Raw genomic sequence first — 18,151 nt, forward strand, 5'->3', positions numbered from 1 at the left:
AAGGGGGGGGGGAAGAATTTAAACCTCTGGTCCGTCTCAAGGCAGGGACCTGGCGCTATGTGGAAGGCTGCAGGTGGGACCGCCTGTTACAAAAGATGGGCAGCCCATTGTTGCCCTTTGTCGTAAGCAGGTCTATCAGAGGTATGCCGAACATGTGGAAAAACCTACCGCATATTCCTTGCGAAGGGTTTACTCGTCGGGGTCGAGTTGTCCCCTGGGCAGAGCATCGGCCCTCACACTCTCCTTTCTGGCTATATGGGAGACCCATAGGGCCGTGCCAGATTCTGCAGCTGTGGTGAGGGTCTCCCATGCCAGACGGCACAATCTCTCTGCCCTGGAGTCCTGAGAGCGAGGCGGAAGTACATGAAACCTGGTTATCTTTGCAAATAGAGTGTTGGGGCCGATCCTTTGCCCTGCTGACCCCACTGTGGTGCAGGAAAGTGGTTTCTCTGTATATGCTGCTAAAGAAGTCAAGGACAGTGGCCTGTATGATGACCTTGTTAGCGCCTGCAGTACAGCAGCCCTCGCAGTACTGCTTGCAGTACCACAGTACTGCTGATGACCCCTTTAGTTATCAACCAGTTGCAATCAGAAAACCTCTGAAGAAAAGTAATGCCTTGATGATGTAGACCTAAGCTGTACCCTGTAGGGAGGTTTAATGGAGGTTATTTCCATGAAAAATAATATTAATAATAATATTGAGGGTTGAACTGCGCCGGCCTATCTATCGATAACGAAGCCAGAGGCGCTAGCAATATTACCCTGGTCAACAATAACCTGTTAAACAGAGAGAAATCCCTCCTGGATGGAAAGAGGCAATGGAGATAAAGTGCCTTGCCCAAGGAAACAACAGAATGACCTGGCCAGGACTAAAACCTGCAAGCCTTAGATCACCAGTACGCTGCCTACACCGCTTGACCACAGTGCTCTCCAAAAATTGAGTACTGAATGGATAGTTTGTTTCATCAGAGTCTTAATCAATGCTACAGCTGCTATGTGGCTTTTACAACTACAGTATATGTATGTATTTGTGTATGTAGTTTAGATCATCCTGCAAGTAGGAACTTGTGAAGAAGCCTCATTGGCTTATCAAAGCCGCAAGCTGACCAAAGTCAGTCTCGTACATTCATATTTTAATGTCCATGACTATGAATTGTCAACAGCTCTGTAACTGGACAACATACATTAATCTTGGGGTGACTTGAACCGGGGACCTTTTGATTGGAAGGCACCGGGTTTAACCACTGAGCTAACTAAGCTACAGCCCTACTCACCAGGAACAAACTCCCAACAGGGGATGTGTAGGGTGGGTTTGTAGAAATTCCACCTCATAAATCCTGGCTGTTTAACGGAGTCCAGGGAGTTACTCAGCAAACACAAAGGCGTTACTAAATGTTTAGTCTTTTGCTATGATAGCGTTATTAGAGGTGTAAGAAATATGTTACCGAAACCCTTTAGGGGCTATTATTTCAAAACAATTTCCGTTAAGACATTAATATAACATTAATATAACGTAATATCTCATAGACATCTTATGTCAACGTTTTATCAACACCACATTTAACGTACTAAACACGTATTGAATGTTATGATAACGTACCCGTTACTTCTCAAATCTCTTCCTGTCGAGATGTGTCCATTTCGTAGTGCAGTAAAGGTTTCCAGCTTCCTATTGAAACCACCTAGCGCCTAGGCTAGTCAAGACTATGCCATCAGGTGCTACGAAATGCAACTCTGCTTAAGATGTCGGAACATCGAACATTATTCATGAAGCGCATGCTGTATGTTCGGAGCGTGTTAGCGCTTGTAACTTGCTGGGGGTTGTATCCTACCCCTTTTTCAACTTACTAACGCGTTTGTCTTGGTAATTCACCAAAGAAATAGGAAGAAAGGCTTATTCCATAGGATTGCTCACGTAGTCGATAGCTCGTTGCAGTAAAATTGAGCTTACACGTGTCACGCCAGGTGGCTGCTTGGCCCCCCTCCTCTCTTAACAAATGTGCCACGTTGTACCTTTTTTTCTGGCAGTTTGCCAAGGATCTATGAGCGTTATGTTTCCTGGCACTTTGCCAAGTCTCGAGAAAGTTCTCTTCCTAGCAGTTTGCCAAGGTTTTAAAGTAAACGGAATACTGTACGTCATGAGAACCGATTTGAAACCCCTGTCTTACGCATTCTAACATGTTCTGGAAGTGGGTTCACCAGTGTTTTAAACGACAGTGTTTTTTAAACACAAGTAAGATTTTAACCTAGGCAAATGGCGATGAATTATGATTAGAGAGGAGTATAATTAGCGAGGAGAACATGAGTGTCTGCAGGTACTCGATAAATAAACACACATTTGGGATGTGTAGTGGTAGCGGTGTTTTTCCGCAAATGATTCGAACCTGTCGTCGCCGCTCAAGCTGCTAGTTCCGGGGGGGGGGGGGACACTCCCCCTATTCTGGGAAGCGGGAGTAACCGTCCTCTGTAACCCCGAAATCTAGGGGTCGACCTCGTCGTCTAGGCCGGACAGGTTGCCCGACGCTCTGCAAACCAGGTCGTCCATGCCGGGGAACAAATCAGGTTCCATTCTTTGGTCTGGGATTGATCGTGGTGTCGCGGCCGGGCTGGCCCGTGGGTTGCGATCGCTCCTCGGCACCGATGTCTGTGTTCGGTGTCTGGGGATAAGTATTTCTCCCTTTGCCGTGGGAACCTGGCTCGGGGCAGGTTCTCTTTTCGGATTGGGCGCTTGCCCCTGCTAACCCGTTCTGGGGGCCCGGCATTGGTAATCTCGTCGGTTCCCGGCCTCAGGACCGGCCGCGGCTCCGGTTAGGGGGTCTGCGGGCCGGGCTTCTGCACCTGCTACCCCGTTCTGGGGGCCTAGCAGTTGTTAATCTCGTTGTAAATGTTGTTGTAGTTGTAAATGTTATTGTAAATGTCGCAGTTGTAAATGTTGTTACTCTCGTAGGCTCCCGACTTCGGGACCAGTTTTGGATCCCGTTTGGAGATCTGCGGACCGGGCTTCTGCCCCTGCGCCCCCGTTCTCGTCGGGCCCGGGCCCTCCGGAGCCAATCTCTGAGTATCCAGCAGTCGATTGTATAGCTCTGGTTCCCGTCTCCGGGGGCGGTTTTGGATCTGGAGTGAAACCTCGGTTCTGCCTTCCCTTCGAGTCTCGCCGGACCCGGGGCCTCGCCGGACCCAGGCTCTCGGAGCCCGTCTCTGTGTGCGTACCACGCCGGGTACCACCACGCCGGTACTCCTCGACCCGGACATTCTGTCCTTTCCGGTGGGATTTTTTTTTTTTTTTTTTCTCTCGCCGGACCCGGGCTCCCGGAGCCTGCTATGGGACCGGCTCCGTTTCAGCGACCCCTCGGTCGTACTCTCTCTCTCGGACCCCGAGCTCTCCGTGGCCTGTAGCCCGCGCTCCGTGGGTCTCTCTTGCTGCGACCCGGACTGAGACGTTGCCTCTAGCCCGGCCGAGCCGTGCCTCTTCTCAAGAGGTCTTTTCGTGGCGGGAGCCTTGCTCCTGCCCTTCCCTCTGGCCGCAATCAACCGGACGTCACCGGGACCGTTAGGGGTACTCTTTCTCTCTCTCTCCACCTCTCCTTCGGCCCTCTCCTGGCCACTTTCCTCCACCTCTCTCACCACTTCTCCCTCCTCCTCTCTCTCTCTCTCTTGTCTCTCCTATATCTTTTTCTGGGGCACCGATGGCCTAAGGAATCAAGTCCAGCCTGCCCTAAAGCTTGCTTCTTAGACTCGTAAGCCACTGGTCTATCTAGTGCCACTGGGCTGGCGAAAAATTTATGCAGACCAGGCATGGGTCCCGTCTGGTGTAGGTTCTACACTTAGGGCACAAATCGTGTTCGACCCCAGGTTCTGCCTGGCCGAAACATCGAAAAGTTAAAAAAAAACTTCAGCTGGTTACGAGACAAACTAAAACGCTCGAATTAAGGAAAGACTAACTCTTAAGCTTACGGAAAAATGCAAACTAACAAGAGAACGGGAGAGAACGGGAGGTACATAACGGTGAGTAGAGGTACGTAGCGTAACCTAGCAACGGCAAAATACGAAAAACGCTACGAAGTGGCCTAACAAAATCAACACAAGCTGAAAAAGAACATGAGAGAGCGAAATATAGAAGAAGAAATCGTGAATAGAAATACAATGTAGACATGCTATGAACATGAAAATACAACGACACGCCTATAGCGTGGGGAAGGGAAATTGGCGGGAAACCTAGGCAGTTCGCGGAACTGCTACCCCCGCAAAAAACCTAAGGGCGGAAACGCACTAGGAATAAAACAGTCCCCAAAACCCTCCCTTTCAACAAAAAAGGATACTTATCGGGCTGGAAAGGACTGCAATACTCCTAAGAATCCGAGGAAAGAAACTTCCAAAGATCGCTAAAGAAAGCCAAGACGAAATCCAAGGGAAATATATCCACAAGAAATTCACGTGAAGACACTTTTAATGGTAGAATGAGTAGTGAGGAGTGACCGAGGGGGGGGGGGTTCGGTCATAGAGGGCGCACAGTGTTATTATTTTACCAGGACTTTATAGGCACGGTAGAATGAGGTGCTAAGGTTGTGAGGAGACAGGTAAGCGAGGAGCGAAGTAAATAATGGGAACACGGGAGAAGACGACCTAAATAGGTAGTTCTCTGAAAAAAATTAAGTGAACAGGTCTTAACGGTACAACACATAAGTGAAGTGTACAGTGTCTCGCACAACTGATACACGTGTGAGGTACCGTAATGCAAAACGAGGCGAGATTTTAATTGTTAAAAGAGGCAGAAAACTGCTGAAAACAAAAGGATACTTAGCAGAAACTTGAAGAATTCTGTCGTAAACTCTGTTAAGAACCTTCATCGGTCGTAAGTAGCAGAATTCCAGCAAGAAAATGTCAGTTTGGCTTAAGTGAAAACGGAGTCGTAAAAACACACGTTTTCCTTCCGAATGGTAAATTCGGAAGGAAGAGATAGTGCACAGTGACCTGTGGGAGAGGTCGGGGGCGCAGTGCTGAAATTATACCAGTGGCGTCTAGGTAAACTAGGAAATGTGCGTTAGTGTTGTAGGAGACAGGTTAGAGAGAAAAGAAGTACATCTAAGATTTTAAGCCCAATTGTTGGTCTACAGGATCAAGTGTTTGAAAAGGCCATAAGAAAGCTATGAGACATGAAAAGTGGATACCTGCTTTGACCAGAAGAAGCCGCTGATGTACGTCTTCCAAAATATTCTACCACTGCTCATGTTAACAATCACGTTTACTGAGCTTAAATGGTTTCCGGTGAAGAAATGAATATGGACAAATTTCACTCCCATTCTTGATGCCTGATATAAGAAAAAGAAAACATTGCAAAGCTCCCAAGCATCAAATCAACTCAATAGATTGAGGCGCAAGGAGAAGTCTCCTCAGAAGACTACTGTAGCTTCTTGTGTTTTACTATGAATAATGGAACATGCCATGGCACTTGCTATTTGTTGCCGGCAGTAAATGTGAAGCGGTATATGTGAATGGATCTTCTGCAACCCTATTCTTCAATAGTGAATCCAAATGAATGTCAATCTAATAAGAAAACTTGTCTGTGAGGTTGTTATCCCTCATAAACCCATAAATGGAAAATCACTAAGTCTTGCTCTCTCCAGGCACTCCTAACGAGTGCACCTGTATTCATCCCTGAGCAAGTTCAGCCTTCAGTGCCCCAACAGTATCAATAATTGCCCATCCTTCCATGGACCTCATCTTCCATGGACCTCATCAAGTAAAGGAAGTTGCATATATAGGCATATCATGATACACTTGCATGAAATGTTGCAGTGCAAAAACCAGTTCTACTTCCTTCAACATAAATTAAGATTAGGCTTGCACGGTAAACCGGTTTTAGTACTGAAACTGTTTTCTTCCGACCGAACTTCGGTACCATTTTTTATTTTAAGAAAACTGAAAAACCAAAGAACGCCGGGGGAAAATGAAATGTGAATTGCAAATACTGAAAAAAACAAAGTTAAAGCTTCCATTCATCATTTGTTGACTTTGGTTTCTCCTATTTACTGTTCTTTTTGCAATATGAAAGTAAATTGCAACAAGAGAAAGCTTTTCTGATAGACAACATTGTCAGCAAAACGATCGGCACTCGCCATTACCAGTGCTTGAGGGTGGATAGCTAGGCCTAACATTAGACTATGCAGCCCTTATATGCGTGAATCAGTTAGGTGTCCTTGTAGTGTATTGAACTGACCTTGGTGGCCAACGTTAGTAGTTGTGAGAAGTACTCACTCAAATGACGAGATGCAGTTCAAAATAAATTGTTATATCTAACGTGTTTGTCCTCTTTGTGTTGTTCTTATTATTTAACTTCAATTTAACAGTAGAGGATATGGAGAAATGATGATCGTTAAAACTTGAAAGGTACATTGCAAAATCCACAATACCATACGACATATACAGCCGCAGGGGGGCTCTGTGAGTTTAACAACTAAGATGCAACAAGTAACATTAGACCAATCTCGGGGGGGGGGGGGGGGGGAGGCCTCCGTGAGTTTAACAACTTAGATGCAACAAGTAACATTAGTCCAATCACTGGGGGGGGGGGGGAGTTCTGTGAGTTTAACAACTAAGATGCAACAAGTAACAGTAGACCAATCACATTCCATTATTCACAAGATACACCTTAAGTCAGGCTTGAGTCAAGGAATATTAAAGGAGTAACAAGAGCCCAAGAGCACTGTGGTCCCTTGCGTAGTAGGGGTGTATGACAATACACATAATATTATCAAGCAAGATTACAGTAGGCTCAAATAGTCCAAGTAATTGTGGTCCTACATGTACCCATAAAGTAACCAACACTATAGCCAACACTTTTGTGATCACAAATTGTGATCGGATTTTTGATCAAAATGCACTTTGAGATCTAAATATGACGTCAAAAATGTAAGAAATACAAGGTCACCTACAAGCGGGTCAACAGATATGATAACATTGGTGACCTCAGATGACACGACCGTTAGGTTTGAAAATGTTCCACCATCCCATTCACAACTTGTCCCAAAATATCAACCGTGTCACACCTTGGCATTGGGATTTAATTGCATTAAATGTCTAAAAATTAACTATGAAATTGTATACATAACTTAACACACAAAGGTCACCAGGAGGTCAACCAATTGACATTTTTGATCGGTGAGACCTAAATAGAGTATCAAAACTGTAAAAATTCTAACATTTTCTCCCCCCAAAATACTATTTTTTTAACATTAATTGACCTTTGGTGACTTTGGATCACATGACCATTAAGTTTGAAATATTCCCCTATAGCATTTGCAACTTGTCCTAAAATATCAACCGTCACACCTTGGGACTGAGAGTTATTGCATTAAATATCTGAAAATTAACTTTGACCTCGTATAACTTCGCACACGAAGGTCACACAGGGGTCAACCTAATGACATTTATGATCAGAAGATATCTTTAACATCTGAAATAGCATCGAAAACTGTAAAAATCCCCAAAACATGTATAGGTCACCAGAGGTCAAATTGAGGTCAAAGGTCACCCAGATGCGGGTTGACAAGTGGATTACATTGAAGCAACTCCCAACCCTAACAACATTTCGTTCTCAAGTTATCGCAAAAATACTAGTGTTTTATCATTTATTGACCTTTCATTCATACTTAGTAAAGATTCCTAAATCCTATTGGTCCATTCAGGTCAGCTGACCGTGGTTAATCCTGTGAGTAACGCACGGTAAAATTATGGGGCATCACTTTAATAAATCTTTGGTTATATGTAACCAAAAATGTTTTGTTTTATGATTTTTCCCCCACACAAATGGTAGTGTTTGAATGAACGGGGTTAATCAACGGTCTAGCGTGCGTTACTCACATGATTAATGCACTCCGGGTGTTAATGCTATCGCTGGATGCACTCGGGCTCCGCCCTCATGCATCACTTGCATTATCTCCCGATCGTGCATTAATCCTGTGAGTATTGCACGCTAGACCGTTGATTAACCCCTTATTGTTGACCTTCGATCACATTACCGTTATATTTGGAAACGATCCCTAACCCTATTCACTACTACTCCCAAAATATCAACCACGTCCGACCCTGTCAATGGGAGTTATTGCTGTTTTTAATATATTTGCGGGCAACAAAAACAATAGGGATCTTCCTCTTACTATGGGCTATCCACCCACCAAGTTTGATCATGATACAAACCGTGCAAGCTTACTCAAGATTGGAAGTAATGCAGACACATAACAAGCAAATAAAACCATAATATCCAACCAAGAATTATCTAAGAAAATACTGGTATCATTTCCTTGGGCACCTTGTGATATGAGAAGTTAAGGAAGATATATAGAACATGCAAACAAAATCATGGTATGCTAATAATTGTTGTAAAGACCAAATAGTGGTCGACACTTGCTTGGAAACAATCTAAATATATATGGTTAAAGTGTATATGTAGCAGACCAAACATACTATGCAACAATTGCTATAAAGGGCAAATACTTCAGCTGTCTAGCTAAAGGCAGATATATGATCAATGAAACAAATGTGCATTACTAAAAAGCTATTGATTGTGACTCAGTCTGTGAGGACCAATGTTGTTAAATTTCAAGCAAACTGAATCCAACAGACAATTTTCCCTTCCCTAGTTCAGCTTCAGCTCACAGGTGCCTTTAAATTGCCAGTATAAACATGATTAACTCAGGAAGTTAGTTCCTTTAGGAAACACTCCCTATTGGTGCAAACCTTTCCAGTGACTGGTGCGAGTGTAAGAGATGCGAGAAATGGGGTTCTTGTCAGCAGCTAGCCGACCAGCAGGCTTGTCGGGAATCCCCCTAGTGGTTACAAGTGTGGGGACAGCTAACCACTATATTTTGAATACAACAGGCTAAATAAAGAATAAGACTTGCTGTTAGATTCGGTATGTAACTATATTAACTCGGCCTCAACATTTGCAACGTGAGAAACTTGGCAAAGTACTCTTCAAATGAATGCACTGTTAATACAATTGTACTAAAAACAGGTATCAATTACACTTACTTGTGGATAAAGGTTACAATTAACTAGGGCTGTGTCATTCTGGTTAATTTACTAACCGGTTAACCGTTTCTATTATAACCGAACGGTTAATGTTTAATTGTAACCTGTGTTGTTGCCTCAAGATAAGAGCCGAAAATCAGTTATATTGCTCAGATTATAATTCTGAAAGAGCGCCACCACTTTTAATGCGGAAGTACATTCTCAAAATAGCGCTGCAAGTATCGTTTTTTCGTAACGTATTTGTCAAGAATTTGGTTGTATTTGCTTAGTTTTGACGATCGTTACATTAAAAAAGACGAATCGCACGATTTCATGAAGTTTTTAACAGATTTTTGTTTCTCTTTCAGTTCATCGGTAACTGTGACAGAGATTTTTGAAGCAAATTTCTTTGTTAATTGCGTAGCCCCTACTGTAATAGCGTGGGCATTGTATGGCAGTTCTAAGCCTAATCTTACTTGGCCTACTTAATATTGGCATTGCGTATTGAAGTTCGCGATCATATGGAGTGTTAGACTACAAGAATTTCACCAGCTAGGCCAAGGTTAGGAAAGTCGGTTGTTAGGAAGCGATTACTACAGAAGTGTACGGTAGTAGGGCTAGGCATAATGCTGACAACTTTTTTAATTTAAATTGTCACGAAACTGATGAAAATTTTGAAATGACAAGTTAGAGTAGCCATATTATGTTATAAAATGAAAAGAGATTTAATCTGTCTTACAATCTTTAAAAAGTTTAGCTTACAAAACTTGCGATATTATGAAACAAACAATGTTCGGCAAAGCCCCGTTTCTAGACTGCCTAACAATGAATAGCTTGCACTATATGTACATCAATACAACTGCAGTGGTTAACCCACTTAAATACTACGGTAGGCTACATTTTCCCAGTTACCTTGCCAAACAACTGTGAGCTCATCCCCTGTCTAACACCTGTTTGTTAACATTTTTTTGGCATGTTGCCAAGGAACGTTTCATGGACTAGAATTAATTAGGTCAGTCAGTAAAGGGTCGGTAAAGTTATACGAATTATTATCTTAGACGTTCAAGAAAAGTAGGTAAAATATAGTAAAAAGTAGGTATATATGTCACCCGATGACTGGTATGCACCATAATGATAAAAAAGGGTCAATGAATGTCCGGCAGATAACAGCAAGTAAAAAAGAGATAGAGATAGATGAACTTCCAGTAAATAACAAATAAGTCAGAATGGTGTTCTTCCCAAGGAGAATAGAAAGTCCAGGTACAATATAATCAAAACAGCGACTAAATGACAGCTCTTCGCTCCATCAATTCCGTTAGTGTGAATAGGAACAGTAAACAAGATGTATAATTTACAAATAATTCCTCCAGGAAAGTTAAGATACGTTTTAATCTGACAAGGTTGATAGCTTAGTTAATAACAACTCTATATATATCTAGAGTGTGGACAATCCCTAACCTCAAGACCCCCAGCCCCCACCAACTCGGCCTATAGCTATGACTGGCTCACAAGAAAATTGCATCTCTTTTTAAGACTCCTGGAAGTCAGCTACTAAACCACAGCATATAAACATGTGACCAACTTAACTCTTCTCATTGGCCAAACTACACCCTTGGTCCAGGTAGCAACACTTGGAACCAATCAGGGCTAACCACCCAATACTAATTTGCATACTTATACTGGTAAACCGTTTCTAAGAAAGGGCAGGAAGTTGGGAAGTTGTTCACTACAGACAGAGCAAACAGGAAGAACAAAGAAAGTAATGCTTTCAAAGTTTGGCTACTACTTACAAAGAGTAAAATGAAAACAGCAGATGAAGGAGAGGAAGAAACATAAATATATCTCTTTACACAAGGAGTTAGCTTCTGTGGGGGTAAACTCGGGGCCAACAAGAACAAGGAGCCACTTTCAATACCATATCTGAGATGGGAGTTGGATAGGCATACAATATGGTGTGCAAGCCAGGATTGCCTCACAGCCACTTGGGACAGTACAGTACTGATTTCGCTTAACTCCCGTTGAAAAAAATCAACGATTGATAAAAAATGTTAAAAATCGATAAAAAAAGTTGAAAATCGGTTAAAAACGAATAATTTCGTTGACAAGATTTAGACTACTGCGGGCACGGGTTGTCAACGAAGTTTCAACGAAAATTCCACGAAAGTTATCGCGATCAAAAACCGCAAAGGCAATTCTAGACATATCAAGGTTGTGACTTGCGTTGAATCCTTAGTTTAACTACAGCCGTTTTCAGACTCTACCAGAAGTTGTAGAGGAATATTACAAATGTTACAAAAGTTTGATTGTAGATAGAGTAAGTTCTTTACTAGGTGTTTGAAAAATGATTTGGCTAGGATAATAAAAACTAGTCTTGATCGATCGTAATAAGCACATTCTACGACTCTTAAGTTATAGGCTAGTATTAAACTAAGATAAGTTTAGGTTAGCTCACCAAGGAACGCAGCGTCAGAAAAACTAGAAATAAAAAAAAAATATCCACAATGAAACAGTCGTAGCTGGATATCAAAGAGATCTTTATTTCCAATAAATTCCTGTGTTACTTGACGTACTACAGTACCGTTTACTACAGAACATCACTCACTAAACAAACTTTTCTGAGAGCGCATTCCGTACAAAAAATCTCCCCCAGCTTCAATGCACGCAAAAATAAAAAACATCCTGTTATTTTCCCCCTAACCCGTTACTGTAAGTTGCCCGCGAATGCAGATGGACTGCCCTGGTATTTAGGTCGCAGCCTGGGTCTGGGCCACCTGCAGTTTGCTACTAACATGTGTATTCCCTACCCTGGATATCCCCACCACCAAACTTTTTTTGAGAGGCTTAGTCCAATCATAAACCTGGCTTTGTTAAATTCACGCCTATCATCTGTTAATTAGCATAGTATTTATCTGAACCTTTGGCTGGCTGCCTCTAGAAGCAAACATTATTTTACCCCTACTGTTCGTAATGGAATGGATGTTACCTGAAAACCAAATATTCATTCATATTATAAGTAGAACAATCCAGCAGGGATAGAAAGTTTATCTTGAATGAACCAATCAGAAGTCGTGCTATTAATAAAACTTGAAACACCTGGCCAGCAAGAGAGTTGCAAACAATTGTATCCATGACTACTAAGAAAATAAAGCAGTGACTTGGGGCCCACGTTGGGTAGAAATCTGTGGAAAATGAATATATTTTCATTGCTTATTTGAGTATTGTATATTGGGAAGAGCTGATCAAACATTAGTAGGGAGGGCTTTCAACTAGCCTGACGGCTTTCAACTGGCCTGACGGCATGTACATTTAATTTAATGAGAAGGGGGAGTTTTTATGAGTCTCCCGGTATGCGTCACATGAGAAGTAAATGTTTTTGTTTTTCGGTTTTATCATCGTTTTTCAAGTGGAACAGCTCATAAAATCATATCAAATGAAAATAATACATATTTGAATATCCTTCCTTAGTTTTACTAATCAGGAATGTTTAATAAAGCATGCAATGCATCGTTCGAAAAAGGTAATTTTAAAGCAGAATTGAAAATGAACGACATAAAACAAAATCTGTGAAACGTGTGGAGCACAACTTTGAATATTCGTTGTGAAAGAAAACATAGCGAACGATGCTTATTGCGTACAGTAAATAAATTTCGCGGAACTGGTATGGAGAAATTACTTACTGCAGCTTACGTCAGAGAAGCTCATAAATGACACAGGTGGATAGAGCGCATCAAAATTCGGTTTAGGAAATCCCCATACAGCCGACAAAAGTCGATATCTCCTTCCGTTTTCGAGTTATAAGCGATTTTGTGTTTTTGCGATATGGTTTTTAGTATATTTTCATTCAATAAGGTCGTTTTTTGTGTGTGTTTAAGTAAGGGTGTGACCCAACAGATATTTCGCTCACCGTTTCACCGTATCGCCTGCCGGTCGGTTTAACGTTTAAACGCCGTTTCCCGATCGCGGTTTTTTTCGACGCACGGTCACTCGACTTTTAATGAAAATAGGACATAATGAGTACAATAATTAAGGTTTTTTTCCCAGCAGGTAGCAATTCAGGCAACAAGACACTCGATCAATGTATGTTAATTACTAATTAGGCCCAATAATATTGCGAACCTTTCGTGTAATAATTGCTGAAAAGAATAACACACATGATCAGTATTCGTGGTGTTCAGAAGTTCAGATCACTGAATTTATATCACTTGGCCTTCGGCAACATCGTAACTTTTGAAGAAAAAAACAATATATTTGTCTATCTATCACAAGATTTTTAACAAAAACTCGCCTAAATTAGTAAACTTACCCACCTTTCCTGCTTACTTATTAAAAGTCATGTTAAGAAAACAAATTACGCACGCACGTGTTGTGCGATGGGTTGTAAAAATCAAGTTGAAACTGGTTTGAGCAGCCTCCGATTTCATTTTCTTTCTCTTGTGTCACATACATGATACAGTACCTTACATTTGATACAAAAGTTAATTCAACAACAGCCAAAATTTGTGTCGCAATAGGTTAAGTTTTAATCGCGCTGCGCAGTACCATTCATAATTTGCATATAACATCAAAATTTACACTCGGCGTCCAGATGGCGGGAGATGTAACATCATGTTCAATCTGTTGTGTTGTTCCCATGGTGCGATGAACTTGGGCAGAGTTCAATGACCTACTTATGTTCTGTGACCAATGTCAGTGGGAATTATGTGTGTAAAATCTCGGGTTTTTCCATGTGCTATATATGTAGAAGTTTTACGTAAGCGGAGCGAATTTTAAGGCGGCTCGTTGATTGTGAGGAAGCACTTATCTAAGCATCAATATTTGTGAAAAAGATCGTAAGTTTTTCATTTTCATTCATTTTCTTTTATGTTTGCCGCAATCCCGCCCGCAATGCATGCACAGCATAATACCATGTGTGAAAAAATGGCTGTACACGTGCAGACCTGAGAGAGCAAACTGGCCTTGTGTTGTTAATGTTATGACGGTACTTTCTAGAACGACCATTTGCGTCTTTTGGGGTCAACATATTTTCACACGGGATTTCAACATGCCATTGATCGATGTACACGGGTGATATATGTCACACATATTAACTGGGAAAACGAATTGACGACACTATCATGAGCTTATGACTATTGGCCTACTACTTTAGTTATATTGAACACATTATTCATGCCTAAAACATCGTTTTTCTGTTTTTTTATAGATAGTTTGCAGTACATTACTAAGTTCTTCACATATTTTTAAATAATTTTCATGTTTAAAATGTAAACAAAATAGAAAAAATAAAAAGAGAAAACGCCTTTTTGAAAAATGGAAGCGTCCTCGCAGAATGGGCGGGGCATCTTTATTTTGTTCAAGTAACATGTTTTCGCTCGGAAACAAGTTTCATACTTCAACTCTCATAAAAAACCAAATTTACATCTCTTAGAAATAACTATTTTTCGTAATCTGCAAGTAAACCAAGTTTATATGTCCATTCACTGTTATTTAAATGGTTAAACAGAACTTCAACTTATTTGGAAGGGTGCCTCGTGGTACATAGCTTTGACTGCAACCGCTTTAACGGCCTGGCGAAGTTAAGACTTATGTTACTGTGTTTGGGGTTCACAGTCAGAAAACGTCCCCCGTCAGTTTAATTACACGTTTCTTTGAGTGTTACTACTCATATAAGCATGAGAATGCTTTTGAAAATATTCCCTCTATCAAACGACTGAACCAAAGTCTACCTGATATTAATAAACGAAGTTACGCGTTTTCCGACGTTTCGCGTAACCACAAATTGACCTATTTCGTTTAAAAAAGAATTTCAACGTACCGTTGAAAATTCCACGAAGGTAATGACTGAGATAACCAATCGATAAAATTCGATAAAAAACGATAAAAAACGGGGAATTTCGGTGAAAAACGAAGAATTGCGGTTATTTTTCTTTCAACGAATTTTAACGGGAGTTAAGCGAAATCAGTACTGTAGTTGCAGAACATTTGCAGGTCTGACGCTGTCTCGTTGAAGATTTGTCAGAAATCTTTTGAAGGACATATGACAGAACAAGTTGAGGGGAGTAACCTTAAGGAAGCAGAGTTCTGTGATCCTAATTGGTTCCAGTAACCCAGTTCCAGATCAGGATTCCACTGTCAGAAAACTGGTAGCTATCCCTTTGGAACTGGAACTTTACTTTGATGAAGGAGCTTCCCTTTACCCTGTCCGTCTGGAGCCAACTCTGTACCTGAGGTCAGTGCCTGTTTCCTTAGAGCATGTTTGTTCTCCTTAAAGCTGACCAAATGGTCAGCTGGATGAAACTCTACACTCAGATCCAAGATGTGTTAGAATGGATCAGACAATGGGCCCCGAATTCATGCTGGAACATGGAGATGGGCTGAGACCATGCTGGAACCAGAAACTGCAAGCTCTGTCCAGACCTGAGTGTGTATACGTTTGATTAAGTAACACACAGGTTAACATTCCTGACCTTGAAAGCTGAAGAAGTGGGTAGTGGCTAAAAATGAATGGCAGTCTTACTAAATGGCAGGCGGATACTCCAATGGAGTAAGAACACAAGGCCAGCACCAGACCTGACATGCCTAGTATTGTAACAACCTACCGGAACACAAAGGAGACCCAAAGGGACTAAAGGAGTGTAGCTCCTTAGATTAATACAAAAACGAGAACCCTAAGGTCTCGAAGCAATGGAAGCAATTGATCAAGGAACAAAAAACAGGCTCAAAAGGGTGGCTGCAGGCAAACCACCAGGGCGCAACTATAGCTGGACAGAAAAACGAGAGCTCTGATGTATCGAAGTACGTACAAAAGATCTATAAGAATATGTTACAGAATGTCTACAACTTATACTTCGAAGACAGAGCTTCTGCCAAAGAAGCCTTGGATGAAAGGAAGGAGTCCAATGACAACTCACAATCCTTCTTTTGTAAGAGAACGTACCCTGAGGGATTACCAAAATTATGTGAAGTCAAACTCCAGAGACTGGGCATGAGTATACCCATGGTCTAAGAAAAAGCTCCAGCCTAAGCTCTCAGGCCAACAAATAATGCAGCCTTACACACAAAATGTAACATGCAGCCTAAAGCATGGCTACACTAACACTGATCCATTACTCAAACATCTGGGGAAAAAACTACTAATAAGGCAAAAGGGCTGTATTGAAAAGAGCCGCCAAATACAAAAACTCATACAGCACACTATATATAAATAAATATAAAAATATCAAGTAGGCACTAAAAACAACTAATATTTTGCACAACTGGTACCTGTACAAAAAATAGACAGGCATGACAGGAAACCTAATGAAAAACTTTATATGTCCAAAAATCTGCAAAATTTGACATGATGCTAATCGTTTCTTGATGCAGGTGAATACAGGTCCTAGCTGCATTCAGAAACTTCACCATAAACTTTGAAACCAACAAGATATCAATGGATGTAAATCCAACATTTGTAGGCTAGGTAGATTAAGTGCATAAGTAGAATGGAGGCAGGTAAGAGAGGAAGTTTATCTGAAGAGCTCCCTGTGTGATCTTACACATAAGTAACAAGTGTCATACTAATTTAGGAAGTGGATGCAACATTCTTACTGAAATCACGTAAAGTAAAATCATTAAACAAACGCACAACTTAAAACAATGATTTCAATTTTAGTATGCTGATGCACTTTCCTAACATAAATTTGGCTAATTGACTACTTAAAAAAATCTGTCCCAGGACTCACTAGGTCTTTGCAAAACTTACAGAGTTAAAATACTCCACTTTACACCAACACCCAAGCTATGCAAACAATGAAAGAAGCTACATGTTACTCCATATGTTTCTGTATACTCACAGATGCAAGCTATACTGATGTCATTGTCATGCTTGCAGTCCTTGGTTGCAGAGAGGTGATTGCACTCTTGCAGTCTCCACTCCTCTCCTGTACAGTTCACTCTTTTCATCCATATTGGGACATCAGTTTCGTTTTCCAATCTTTCGAACTCTGTGCCAGCACCCCCTAAGAATCCTAAAGGAGTCAAAATGGTAGAAAAAACAAAGAATCACTCCCCTCATACAGTTCAAAAGAATGATCCAGGTTTGTTTTTCAATTTTGTTGTCAATAATCTGCCAAATGCGCACAACACTTCATCAAAGCATATACTCATATAAATTACAGGCTAAGAGAAAATGAACAGCGTGAATCTGCGACGTCACAGTAATATTTGCACTATATAAATGTTGGACCTTGTCGTAAGTTTAAAATGCCATTTGCCTCATCTTGTTAATCAGATATGTATATCCTTAATCCAATTACACTCTTGTTATTTTCCATGTTATCTATATCGTTAATATGACGAACGTCTGGACTTTTCTTTTAATGAAAAAGAAGCAACATGTTTGTATGTTGCAATCCCCTTATAATTTTTTTTTTCCATAAAGCATCAGTTGATTAGCAACTGCTGATTGATAAACTATAAATCAAGAAACTAGTGTCTACACAGGTCCAAAATCGGGAACCGGTTACAAGAGAGGGTATCTGGGTACCCTGAAAAAATTGTATACCCTTGTGTATCAAGATTTTCAAGAAATTACATATTGGATGCTATAATAGATGAATTATATTCTCTACTGTCAATGGTTTCATGTACAAATACGTAGGTGTAAGAAAGGGTATAAAACCTTCCTCAATAATTTTTATTTGCTTTGTTTCTTTCATTAACTTGTTAAATAACTTCATATAACTAACATCACTTCTAACATCGCAATGCCGCCACTGCTTATGTTTGCTCTCAACATCTATTGGATCAGACCATATAAATATCCAATTTAGCTTTAACAGTTTTTACTACTACTATCTGTTATGCAGGCCCAATTTGATCGCATCTGGAATAAATGTTCAGTAAAAAGCCACTTGCGATTATTATTTCCCGTCTAGGCCTATAATTCATAAGAAACATCTCGTAAAATTCCTTACCCTTCGATGAAATAAACGAATGAATAAACAATAATTGTGAGAATTCCTTCACTTTCTTCCACATGGTAGCATAATACCTAAGTCAATTGGGAAATCTAGCCTAACCATCTGTTTATTCGCTGAAATTGTGACGCAGTTGAAAGATACATGGAATACTTTCCGTTATTGCTGTTATCTTCGACCACATGGTA

General features: G+C 40.9%; 1 protein-coding gene and 1 long non-coding RNA gene across 4 annotated transcripts in view; one reads left to right on the forward strand and one right to left on the reverse strand.

Moving 5' to 3' along the window:
* The window catches only part of LOC139973734 (uncharacterized), a 245,354-nt gene that overhangs the window by 127,276 nt on the left and 99,927 nt on the right, over positions 1–18,151 (forward strand). The gene's annotated exons all lie outside the window — the stretch shown is intronic.
* The window catches only part of LOC139973726 (kremen protein 1-like), a 169,385-nt gene that overhangs the window by 49,487 nt on the left and 101,747 nt on the right, over positions 1–18,151 (reverse strand). For all 3 annotated transcript variants that reach the window (XM_071980576.1, XM_071980575.1, XM_071980577.1), the window contains one exon: positions 16,839–17,012. In XM_071980576.1, the coding sequence (XP_071836677.1) occupies positions 16,839–17,012 (174 nt within the window). The remainder of the gene's footprint in view (positions 1–16,838; positions 17,013–18,151) is intronic.

The sequence above is a fragment of the Apostichopus japonicus genome, chromosome 9 (genome assembly GCF_037975245.1).
Source record: "Apostichopus japonicus isolate 1M-3 chromosome 9, ASM3797524v1, whole genome shotgun sequence".
Taxonomy (NCBI): domain Eukaryota; kingdom Metazoa; phylum Echinodermata; class Holothuroidea; order Aspidochirotida; family Stichopodidae; genus Apostichopus; species Apostichopus japonicus.